The sequence below is a fragment of the Aquarana catesbeiana genome, linkage group LG03 (genome assembly GCF_042186555.1).
Source record: "Aquarana catesbeiana isolate 2022-GZ linkage group LG03, ASM4218655v1, whole genome shotgun sequence".
In the NCBI taxonomy this organism is placed as follows: Eukaryota; Metazoa; Chordata; class Amphibia; order Anura; family Ranidae; genus Aquarana; species Aquarana catesbeiana.
Genome location: NC_133326.1, coordinates 683,962,843 through 683,975,741, shown reverse-complemented (window position 1 = coordinate 683,975,741; position 12,899 = coordinate 683,962,843). Strand labels below are relative to the sequence as shown.

At 45.9% G+C, this 12,899-nt stretch overlaps 1 protein-coding gene across 1 annotated transcript in view; it reads right to left on the bottom strand.

The window, feature by feature from the left end:
• LOC141133537 (dynein axonemal heavy chain 2-like) overlaps positions 1-12,899 on the bottom strand; it is a 345,338-nt gene that overhangs the window by 250,995 nt on the left and 81,444 nt on the right. The window contains exon 10 of the mRNA XM_073622980.1: positions 6,195-6,282. Coding sequence (XP_073479081.1) covers positions 6,195-6,282 — 88 coding nt within the window. The remainder of the gene's footprint in view (positions 1-6,194; positions 6,283-12,899) is intronic.

Here is a 12,899-nt window from a genome sequence, read left to right as displayed (position 1 = left end):
TCCCAATGACACCAACAATGGAGCACAGTTCCTCTTAATGACACCAACACTGGGGGACAATTCCTCCCAATGACACCAATGATGGGGCACAATTTCTCGCAATGACACCATTGATGGAGCACTATTCTTCCCACTGACACCAACAATTGGGTATATGTCCTCCCACTAACACCAATGAAGGGGCAAAAGTCCTACTAATGGCACTAATGATGAGGCACTATTGCTACCACTGACACCAGGACATTTTCTACTCCCACTGGCCTCAGTCCAGCCCCCTCAGAGTCTGAAGGTCAGTATGCTGACCCTTTGTTAAGATATTTTGCAGAACCCTGCAGTAAAGAACCCAGGTAAGGAAGGCCGGTGCTGCCCTTTTCTTCAATTTTGAAGGTTTCAGTGTACTTTAGAAATGACGTCCCACCTCTCATACTGTCTGAAGCAGAACTCCAGCCAAAAATAAGATAAAAATTAATAACCCAGTAAAAGTTAAAATGACAGAAGCAGCTTTTGCTGTAATATTCAGCTTCAGTCCAGAGATTTCCCCTTGTAGTACTTTATTCTACCATTAGATGTCCTCAGTTAGTCTGATGGCGAGCATCGTTCAACCCACTGCCTCTGGGTCTAGGTGAACCCGGACAAGCCCCCAGCCTGTGACTGGACAGTGAAAGGAGAAGCAGCATAGTGATGAGCTCATCCTATCGTCACACTGCTCTCTCCCCCATCAGTATGCTTCTTGTCAGCACATGAGCTGATTGGCTCCTTGTGCTGCTTCTTCCCCTCACTCCAGCCCTACTGTACAGGGACTACAAGAGACTGATGACAGGTACCATTAAGGTACTTACACTGCTTGCATTTCTAAAATACACAATAGCAGTAAAGCATAGCTTGTGTCTTTTATATATACCCTGAGCTCAGCTTTAAGCTCTATCTACCTAAACCAGGGGTCTTAAAACTTTAAATAAAAGGGCCAGTTTACTATCCTTTAGACTTTAGGGGGTCCAGATTGTGGCCAGTGAAAAAATGTATCGGGCCCAGCATCAGTGAGAATAAACACGGGCTCAGGCTTTGTGGTCAGTAGGACAGTAGGAGGAGGAGTAATGCCCCATCATTCATATTAGTGGGAGTAATATTACCCCATCATCGGTATCAGTGGAAGATAGAGTGCCCCATTGTTGGTGTCAGTAGGAGGAATATTGCCTCATAGAATTGGCAGGAATAGTACTCCAAAGGCCAGATAAAGGCTAGCAAAGGGCCTCAGTTTGGAGACTCCTGACCTAAACTATTAATTCCTCCCACATAGCACCTTCTGCATGGGACAGTGCCAGATTAAGACTGGGTTCACACCATCCCCGCATCCGTCTCACAGCAGGGGTCCGGTGAGTCCTGGTTGACTGTTTCAGCGGGTCTGGTGCATTTTGCAGAAAAACACTGTGCCTCTTTTGGTCCATTTCAGGTCTGAATTCAGCCCAAAATTTGGGCTGAAATTGAACCTGAAACGGACCAAAAGACGCACAGTGTTTTTCTGCAAAACGCACCAGACCCGCTGCGTATATATGTGAACCGGCTCCATATAGAGCCAGACAAAATCACCTGCTATTGTGAATTGAATGCGGGGAACCCACATCCAATTTGCAATGGAGTGAACCCAGCCTTAAGTTGAGTATTGTAGCTAAAGCAGTAGTTTTATATTTCTGCCCTATATTTTACTGTTCAAAAGAGAAGTGTGGGTTTTCAAAAAAATAAACATTTATACTTACCTAGGTGGATGCAGCTTCGGTAAAATGCTGCATCTGTCCCCTACTGGCTCTGCACTGAGAACTGAGCAATCCAAGACTGCTGATTGCTCAGTTCTCGGGTCCTCTCTGGGCACAGAGGGGTGACTGTCAGTCACTGGCTCTCTGCTCTGCTCTCCCATTGCTCAATGGAGCGCCGCTCTGTGGAGGGGGCGAGAACGACTGGTTCATTATCTCAGCAACGCGCTGAAAGGCTGAGCCAGCTGCGGGTCCAGGCATTTGGGTGGGTCCCAACATTACTGTCAGGATCCCTCCAGAGTCTGGACTGGCTCTGTGATTTCAGCCGACAGTGGACTTTAGCCTGCAGTCACCTGAATATGGGTCACAGGAGTACAGAACAAAGTGCACTCCTGTGAACCACAGGAAAAGTTTGTCAAAAGAGCTTTGGCCCGGCTTCTCCTTTAAAGAAAAGGAAAAAAACTTGATTCTGTTTTAAATCTGGATTCCAGGCTTCTCTTCAGTCTTGCACAGTTGTACAGAAATGACTTACTCTGATTTCACTGCACACTCTGAGCCTCTCACAATGTGCATTAGAAGCTGCAGCAAGTCAGATAGAGCCCACCTCATTTCCTGGCTGGAGGATGTCCACCATCTATTCGGGGATGTCCCAAAGTTTTCAGTACAAGGGCCACATCATATATTTTATAAATCTTGACGAGACTCTGATCTGGACCCTGATGTAAGGGGAACTCTAATGGGGAATTTCATGTAAGGGGGACTCTGATCTGGACAGACTTTCATGGAAGTGGGGACTCTGATGGGATCTTTCGTGTAAGGGGGAGTCTTATGAGGACTTTCATTTAAGAGGGAACTCTGATGGGATCTTTCAAGTAAGGGAAGGTCTGATGAGGACTTTCATGTAAAGGGGCACTCTGATGGGATCTTTCATGTAAGGGGTAGTCTGATGAGGACATTCATGTAAGAGGGAGTAGGATGGGATCTTTCATGTGATGGGGAGTCTGATGAGGACTTTCATGGAAGGGGGAGTCTGATGAGGACTTTCATGGAAGGGGGAGTCTGATGAGGACTTTCATGGAAGGGGGAGTCTGATGAGGACTTTCATGGAAGGGGGAGTCTGATGAGGACTTTCATGGAAGGGGGAGTCTGATGAAGACTTTCTTGGAAGGGGGAGTCTGATGGGGACTTTTATGGAAGGGGGAGTCTGATGGGATCTTTCAGGAAAGGGGGAGTCTGACGAGGACTTTCATGGAAGGGGGAGTCTGACGAGGACTTTCATGGAAGGGGGAGTCTGATGAGGACTTTCATGGAAGGGGGAGTCTGATGGGATCTTTCAGGAAAGGGGGAGTCTAATGAGGACTTTTATGGAAGGGGGACTTTTATGGGATCTTTCATGTAAGGGGGACTTTGATGGGATCTTTCATGTAAGGAGGACTTTGATGGGATCTTTTATGTAAGGGGTAGTCGAATGAAGACTTTCATGTAAGGGGGGACTCTAATGGGATCTTTCATGTAAAGGAGAGTCTGATGAGGACTTTCATGGAAGGGGGAGTCTGATGAGGATTTTCATGGAAGGGGGAGTCTGATGAAGACTTTCATGGAAGGGGAATCTGATGAGGACTTTCATGGAAGGGGGAGTCTGATGAGGACTTTCATGGAAGGGGGAGTCTGATGAGGACTTTCATGGAAGAGGGAGTCTGATGAGGACTTTCATGGAAGGGGGAGTCTGATGAGGACTTTCATGGAAGGGGAGTCTGATGGGATCTTTCAGGTAAGGGGGAGTCTGATAAGGACTTTCATGGAAGGGGGAGTCTGATAAGGACTTTCATGGAAGGGGGAGTCTAATGAGGACTTTCATGGAAGGGGAGTCTGATGAGGACTTTCATGGAAGGGGGAGTCTGTTGAGGACTTTCATAGAAGGGGGAGTCTGATGAGGACTTTCATGGAAGGGGGAGTCTGTTGAGGACTTTCATAGAAGGGGGAGTCTGATGAGGACTTTCATAGAAGGGGGAGTCTGATGGGATCTTTCAGGTAAGGAGGGAGTCTGATGAGGACTTTCATGGAAGGGGGGACTTTGATGGGATCTTTCATGTAAGGGGGATTGTGATAAGGACTTTCATGTAAGGGGGAGTTGGATGAGGAATTTCATGTAACAGGGCACTCTGATGGGGATGGACTGTTAGGCTGGCAAGAAACGGAAACGTAGACTGACCTGAAGACCTGTGAGAGAGGCCACTGACCCCAGCTGTGGGCCTGATAAAACCTTGCAGTGGGCCGGATTTGGCCCTTAGAGACACCTGATCTAATCTTTTTCCTCCCCAACTGGACTGTCCATGGACCGCCCCCTTCATTCAGTAGTTTTCAGTTCTTTCGGTCATAAAGGTTCAACATCAAATGGGAGTGTTAAAACAGACTTCTTGCTTTCAGGAGTCTATATAGAGCATTCTCCTGGCCCCTCCCACCAGCCATGATCTGCCTGAATTACATAGAGAAGCACAGAGACCCAGTAATGATGTCACTGGATCTAACATTAGGTACGTAATAAAAACAGAAAGGCTGTATTTAAAAGTCTCCTTAGCATGTTGATGAGGAGGGGACAGGATGAATTGGGGGAGGAAATACATAAGCAGATTAAACTTTATCTTTAAATTACAGATGCTCTTTGGTGCACCCCAGCAACCTTTGCTTGAAATGAAAAAACAGACTACGGTAATTTGCAAGCATTTTTGGCTAGCACATTAGCACAAGTGAAATTGCTTGGCAAATGCTGCAGCTCCTATGATTTCCGCAGATGGGCAACCGGGGAAAAAAAAAAAAAAATGAAAAATGGGTGATCGGCTAATGGTAAAGTGGAGAGTTCCCAATGTATTGAAAAAGCTCTGCATGCAATAATGAGCGCTAATGACAACTGGAATTGCTCCGCAGCTAACCATTGACATGGCTAATTACGGCACACACTTCTTATATAGGCTTCATCACTCAGCATGGTCATCCCTCGGCTTCATCAGAATGATAATGGTCACATTTTCTTTACGGTTATCCCTCATTTTACACTGAGTTTTTGGAAGTGTCTGATACATGCTCCATCGCCAAAGCAACAGGCCACGCAAATGCGGCCACTAACAGCTCCCTGCTGCAGAGCTGAATAGGGGCTATAATAGGGACTGAGGCAGGAGGCACCAAAATTATTAACTGCCAGCCGAGGGAACAGACCGAACACCGTGATCAACAACCTGTCACTCACACGGCTCTCCTGACTCCAAATGTGTGTTATAGTTTCCATCTCTCTACATCACCCTGTACAAAGAGGGGCAGACTCATACCCCCTTCTGTCTGTATTACCCTGCAGGAGGAGGTCAGACTCATAGCCCCCTTCTGTCTGTATCACCCTGCAGGAGGAGGACAGACTCATAGTTCCCTTCTGTCTGTATCACCCTGCAGGAGGAGGACAGACTCATAGCTCCCTTTTGTCTGTATCACCCTGCAGGAGGAGGACAGACTCATAGCCCCCTTCTGTCTGTATCACCCTGCAGGAGAAGGACAGACTCATAGCTCCCTTCTGTCTGTATCACCCTGCAGGAGGAGGACAGACTCATAGCTCCCTTCTGTCTGTATCACCCTGCAGGAGGAGGACAGACTCATAGCCCCCTTCTGTCTGTATCACCCTGCAGGAGGAGGACAGACTCATAGCTCCCTTCTGTCTGTATCACCCTGCAGGAGGAGGACAGACTCATAGCCCCCTTCTGTCTGTATCACCCTGCAGGAGGAGGACAGACTCATAGTTCCCTTCTGTCTGTATCACCCTGCAGGAGGAGGACAGACTCATAGCTCCCTTTTGTCTGTATCACCCTGCAGGAGGAGGACAGACTCATAGCCCCCTTCTGTATGTATCACCCTGCAGGAGGAGGACAGACTCATAGCTCCCTTCTGTCTGTATCACCCTGCAGGAGGAGGACAGACTCATAGCTTCCTTCTGTATGTATCACCCTGCAAGAGGAGGTAAGACTCATAGCCTTCATCTATCTGTGAGGACATAGAGCACTGGCCTCTAAACTGCGGACCACTGGCCGAATGCAGCCCTTGGCTTGCCATTATCCAGCCCTTGGGGACTACTCCTCCCACTAAAATGAGGCACTATTCCTCCCACTGATGCCAACATTGAAGCATAACTCCTTCCACTGACACCAATGATGAAGCACCATTCCTTCCACTCTTATATTGACACCAACAATGGTACACTATTCTTCCTCCTATTGATCACAGGCATCAGTGCCACCAAGTCTGAGGCATTGTATACTTCCACTGACGCTGAGGTATTTTCTACTTCCCTTGTTTAAAGTCCAGCCCCCCTAAAGTCTGAAGGCCATTTGCTGAGTAAGCTTGGAGACCCTGGATATAGAGAGGAACAGCTCTAATGTAAATGAAAGAATTAAGTTAAGTTCATACCTCCAGTAGATCTTTGCAGCGTTGTATAAAGGCGTCCACTTGTGCAAAAATACTTGTTTGATCCAAAACCCATCCGACGTTGGAAAACCTTTAAAGTAATGAAATAATAATAAGAAGGACTGACTGACTGCACAGCATTGTCTTCTTTGTAACACACAGAGAGTGTTGTCAGTTGGTGGATCGCACTCCGAAATGTGATAAAGAACATTGCTAATGATTTTAATTACCAATTAAAACTGGAAGATGTCAACACATTTAAGAAATTACCCTAATGCTATACAATGTTGTAGAGTATAGAGTATTGGATCAATACATCAGAATGTTTTATGGAAACAACTGATTTCAGGGGAGGTAAAAATAATTCATCCAAATCTGATTTGAATACATTATGGTCACTAATTAAATCTCTATAACAGGGGTGTCCAACCTGCATCTCGGGTTCGTCTGGATGACGCCGGGGATGCCGTGCAAGCACAGCAGCCACTGTGGCTGACATAGACAAGTCTGGCCCATGCTCATCTGTAGGGACACCGGGGATGACGTGCAAGGATAGCAGCCACAGTGGCCGACAGACAAGTCTGGCCCATGCTCATCTTTAGGAACATCAGGGATGCCATACAAGAACAGCAGCCACAGTAGCCAACAGACAAGTCCGGCCCATGTTCATCTGTAAGGACACCAGGGATGCCGTGCAAACATAGCAGCCGCGACAGCCTACATTGACGGGGCTTACATTTTTGGAAAAGCACCAGCAGCAGGGAATGCAGGGGCACCAGGTAAGTAACTGCAGCATGGCCAGATCTAGGGGTGTCCTGGGTTAGGCTGCGCCCCTCCTTTACTTTCCCACACAGCACATACAGGGGCTACATTCACATCGGCAATTAGGCCTGGTGCAAATTGTAGCAGCAGTTCTTCCTGCGGCTCTCTATAATGACGGTTCACTGGCAGCCGCACCTATTCGTGGCTCTCTACACAGCCAGTGATTACCTGCTGGACGCAAAGTCACCGCAGGTAATTGCTGGCTGTGCAGAGGTCCGCAAATAGGAGCAGCCGCCGGCCACCTGTTATTATTATAGTGAACGGCCATGGCAGCCGCACCTACCCGCTGAGAGTGGCAGGAGGAAATGCTAAACAGCTATCCTTATTGTTAGTGTATTTTATGTGTGACCCGTGACAGTTACTCAACTTCCAATGTTGCCCAAGAAGGTGAAAAGTTTTGACACCCCTGCTCTAGAACTATTTGCATACTGCTAAATGTGCCTATAAACCACATTTATAGGATACTTTATGTGTGGACTGGAGCCATAATGCCAAGCTCTTGTCTGGGTGACCAGGGCCCCACTGGAACGAGCTGTAGTGGTCAAGTCGGGTGGCTCCTGTTCTTGGGTAAATAACCGATATCAATTTACCTGGGCACTACACAAACCAACAATGTAAAGAACATCAACGTAAAGTCTCTGCTCTCTCCTGGTTCTCCTCCTATCTATCACAGCTCTCTTTCAGTGTTACCTATTACTCTGTTTCCTCCTCTCCACTTCCTCTTTCTGTAGGAGGACCTCAAGGTTCTGTCCTCGGAACCCTCCTCGTCTCCATTTACACTTCCTCCCTTGGTCAAATAATAAACTCCCATGGCTTCCAGTACCATCTCTATGCTGATGACACACAAATCTATCTCTCTACTCCTCACCTCACTCCTTCCGTCTCCTTTCACATTACTAACTTACTAACCGACATATCAGCATAGATGTCACACCACTTCCTCAAACTCAATCTTTCTAAATCTGAGCTCATAATTTTTCCTCCAGCCTGTGCCCCCTCCCCTGACTTCTCCATCAAGATCTATAATACAACTATCAGTCCCTCCCCTCATGCCAGGGTGCTAGGTGTAATCTTGGACTCTGATCCAATCGCTGTCCAAATCTTGCAGACTTCATCTCAGTAACATCTCCAAAATCTGCCCCTTTCTAACCGCTGGAACCACTAAGCAACTTATTTACTCCCTCGTTATCTCTCGCCTTGACTATTTTAACTCCTTCCTCATTGGACTACCTCTTTGCAAGCTGTCTATCATGAATGCGGCTGCCAGACTCATCCACCTTACCAACCGTTCCGTATCCGCCACCCCTCTCTGCCAATCCCTCCACTGGCTTCCCACTGCCTAAAAATTTAAAACACTAACAATAACATACATAGCCACTCACAACTCTGCCCCGAGCTACATCACCAATCTTATCTCCAAATTTCACCCAAACAGTCCTCTCTACTCCTCCCAAGACCTCCTGCTCTCTAGTCTCATCCTTCGATGCTTCCCATTGCCTAAAAATGTAAAACACTAACAATAACATACATAGCCACTCACAACTCTGCCTCGAGCTACATCACCAATCTTATCTCCAAATATCACCCAAACAGTCCTCTCCACTCCTCCCAAGACCTCCTGCTCTCTAGTCTCTAGAAAACTCATCTCTTCAGGGAGGCCTATCCTGCCTTCAGCTAACGACCGAATCTTCTACTTCCTTCATAAGTTCATCTCTCACAGTTACTACCTTTTGTTTCACCAGCCCCTCCTTAGTAGAACCAGGTCCCTCCTAACCCTCTTGTATTGAATTGTATTGTGGTTTTATTGTCTCCCTTTATTTTGTAAAGCGCTGTGCAAACTGTTAGCGCTATATAAATCCTGTATTATAATAATAATAATAATAATGCACATTCCTGCTTCAGCTGACCTCCAATGTAATAATATACTGCGATATAATGCGCCAAACGTACAGTGACGCACAGAACCATATGGCATTAAACTGGCAGTAACGCACGCAAAACGATATGGCGTTAAACTGGCAGTAATTCACACAGAACTATATGGCGTTAAACTGGCAGTAACGCACGCAAAACTATATGGCGTTAAACTGGCAGTAACGCACACAGACGTAAATGGCGTTAAACTGGCAGTAACACTCAAAACTATATAGCGTTAAAGTGGCAGTAATGCACACAGAACTATATGGCGTTAATCTGGCAGTAACACACACAGAACTACGTGGTGTTAAACTGGCAGTAACGCACACAGAACTATATGGTGTTAAACTGGCAGTAACGCACAAAACTATATGGCGTTAAACTGCCAGTAGCGCACGCAAAACGATATGGCGTTAAACTGGCAGTAACGCACCCAAAACTATATGGCATTAAACTGGCAGTAACGCACCCAAAACTATATGGCGTTAAACTGGCAGTAACGCACGCAGAAGTAAATGGCGTTAAACTGGCAGTAACGCACAAAACTATATGGCGTTAAACTGGCAGTAACACATGCAAAACTATATGGTGTTAAACTGGCAGTAACGCATACAGAACTATATGGCGTTAAACTGGCAGTAGCGCACGCAAAACGATATGGCGTTAAACTGGCAGTAGTGCACGCAAAACGATATGGCGTTAAACTGGCAGTAACGCACCCAAAACGATATGGCGTTAAACTGGCAGTAACACACCCAAAACGATATGGCGTTAAACTGGCAGTAACGCACCCAAAACGATATGGCGTTAAACTGGCAATAACACACACAGAAGTAAATGGCATTAAACTGCCATTAACGCACACAAAAGTAAATGGCAGTAAACTGGCAGTAACGTAATCAAACAGACGCGTTCAACTACACTGACTCTATCTGAACTGTCCCTACTCTAGCTATACATTAATGTCAAGATTACTGACACGGTCTCACTACACTATACTGAAACTATCTGAGCTGTCCCTACTCCACACTAATGTATGTATGAATGACACGGTCTCACTACACTACAGTGAAACTATCTGAGCTGTCCCTACTCTAGCTGCACACTATGCAAAGCTGAATGATGGTCCTCCTTACTACACTCACACTATCCCTAGACTGACACTAAACTAATATTCTACACTGACAATTGAAGCAAAATAGGACAGTATAGAACACTAACTGATAGCACTGAACAGAGCCCTGTTCTATTTCTCTCTCTGAAAATGGCTGCCATTAAAAAAATTCTTTTATACTGTGGGGCGGGAATGAGCCATGATTGGATAAAGTCATGATGACAGTGTCCAATCATGACTCTGACAGTGCTCTGTGCCTTGATTGCCTACAGTTTTCACTGCTTCAGCCAATCAGGGCTTGCAATGCACTGTTCAGCACCGCAATGCATTGTGGTCGGTTCAGGGGGGGCGAACAAATGGTCGAACTACACATTTGTTCAGCTGTTTGTTGAACTCCAAACAGCTAAAGTTCGGCCCGAACCTATGCTCGGGCCGAACTGTTGCCCATTCCTAATCATTAGGAGGTTGGCAGCTTGAAGGTTGGAATGATGTACAATGAAAACCTTTGTGTAACTAAAAGGCAGGTTTCCACCCACCGGCTTGTATACAATTTTGGGGCAATTTTTAGGCATTTTGCCAAGGCACCCCTGAAGAAACCTCAAGGCATCCTGGTTGAAAAAGACTGCTCTAACTGACACAAATGTACAGGGTTTTTATTTCTCTTCCAAGTGACACCAAAGTAAGGGGAATTCTTCCTGTCACTGACACCAATAAAAGGGGTGTTCTTCCTTTAACTAATACTACCTGTTCTGTAATGTCATCATGCTTCAATAAAAAAATGGTTGGACGCTACCTGACGATCTGTGGTATGCTGGCAAATATCCTCATTATTGAGTCTTCCTTTAACTGACACCAATGTAAGGGGATATTCTTCTCCCAGCTAACCCACAATGTAAAGAATGTTCTTTCTCCTGCTTACAGCAATGTAAGGAGGCCTTCTTCTTCCCAACTCTCAACTCACACCAATGTAGGGGGTATGCCTACTTCCACTGACCCCAATTGAAGGGGGGATTTTTCCAATGACCATCTATGCACAAGACATTCTTCCTCCTAATGACACCAATATAAGGAGACATTCTTCTTTCCACTAACCACACATGTAACAGGGTATTTGTCCTCCCACTGACTATCAATGCAAGGTGGCATTCTTCCTTCCACTGATCCCCACTGTAAGGAGAAAGTACTACACCCAACTGACACCACTGTAAGGAGGCATTCTTCCTTACACTGATCCCCAATTTAAGGGGGCAGTCTTAAACCCATTGACCACGGATGTAAGGAGACCTTCTTTATCCCACTGACACAAAAGAAAGGGGACATTCTTCCTTCAACTGACACCAAAGTAAGTTGCATTTTTGTAAGTGGATAATCTCTCTCATGCTGATGCCAGTGTTAGAGGGAATTCTTTTTCCAACTGACACTGATGTAAGAGGCATTCTTCTAACTCCAGAGTAAGCGAAAATACTTTCCCCCACTGACACCAATGTAAGTGGGCATTCTTCGTCCCACTGACATTAATGTAAACAGGCTTTCTTTATCCCACATAAACTAAGGTAAAGGGCTTTCTTTCCCCTACTGACACCAATGTTAGGAGACCTTCTTTTCACACTGACATCCGAGTAAAAGGGAATTCTTCTTCCAACTGACACTAATGTAAATGGCATTGTTTTCCCACTGACCACCAATGTAAGGCGGCATTCTTGCGCCCACTGACCCCAAGTGAAAGGGGGTTTCCTACTTCCCACTGACCACCAATGTAAGGTGGTATTCTTCCTCGAACTGACCACTAAAGTAAGAGGGCATTCTTTTTCCCACTGACCACCAACAAAGGGGGCTTCTTTCTTCCTACTGACCACCAATGTAATGTTGTAGTCTTCCTCGAACTGACCACTAATGTAAGGGGCATTCTTTTTCCCACTGACCACCAACAAAGGGGGCTTCTTTCTCCCACTGACCACCAATGTAAGGTGTTATTGTTCCTCAAACTGACCACCAATGTAAGGGTGCTCTCTTCCTCCCACTGACCACCAATGTAAGGGGCATTCTTCTTCTAATTGACCTCCAATATAAGGGGACATTCTTCCTCCCAACTGCTTACAAATGAGAAAAGATGACATTATTTTATCAACTGACCACCAAAAGCAATTCTTCCTCACAATGACATTCTTCCTCACACTGAGAGCAAACTAAGGGGCATGCTTCCGAACACTGATTTCCAATGTAAGGGGCATTTTTCCTCACTTACACCATTGTAAGTGGGCAATCTTCTTCATGCTGACACCAATGTTAGAGGGAATTCTTCTTTCAATTAACACCGATGTAAGAGGCATTCTTTTAACTTATTCCAGAGTAAGCGAAAATTCTTTCCCCCACTGACACCAATGTAAGTGGGCATTCTTTATTCCACAGATGTCAAGGTAAAGGGCTTTCCTTACCTTACTGACACCAATGTTAGGTGACCTTTTTTTCTCATTGACATTAGTGTAAGTGGACATTGATTTTCCCACTGACGCCAATGAAAGGGAAATTCTTCTTCCCACTGACCACCAATGTAAGGCGGTACTCTTTCTACCACTGACCACCAATGTAAGGTGGTATTCTTCCTCGAACTGACCACTAATGTAAGGGGGCATTCTTTTTCCCACTGACCACCAACAAAGGGGGGCTTCTTTCTTCCCATTGACCACCAATGTAAGGGTGCGCTCCTCCTCCCACTGACCACCAATGTAAGAGGACATTCTTCGTCCCAAATGCCTACCAATGTAAGATTGCATTCTTTTTTCAACTGGCTACCAAAAGCAAGGGAGCATTCTTCCTCACGTTGAGAACAAACTAAGGGGCATGCTTCTGAACAC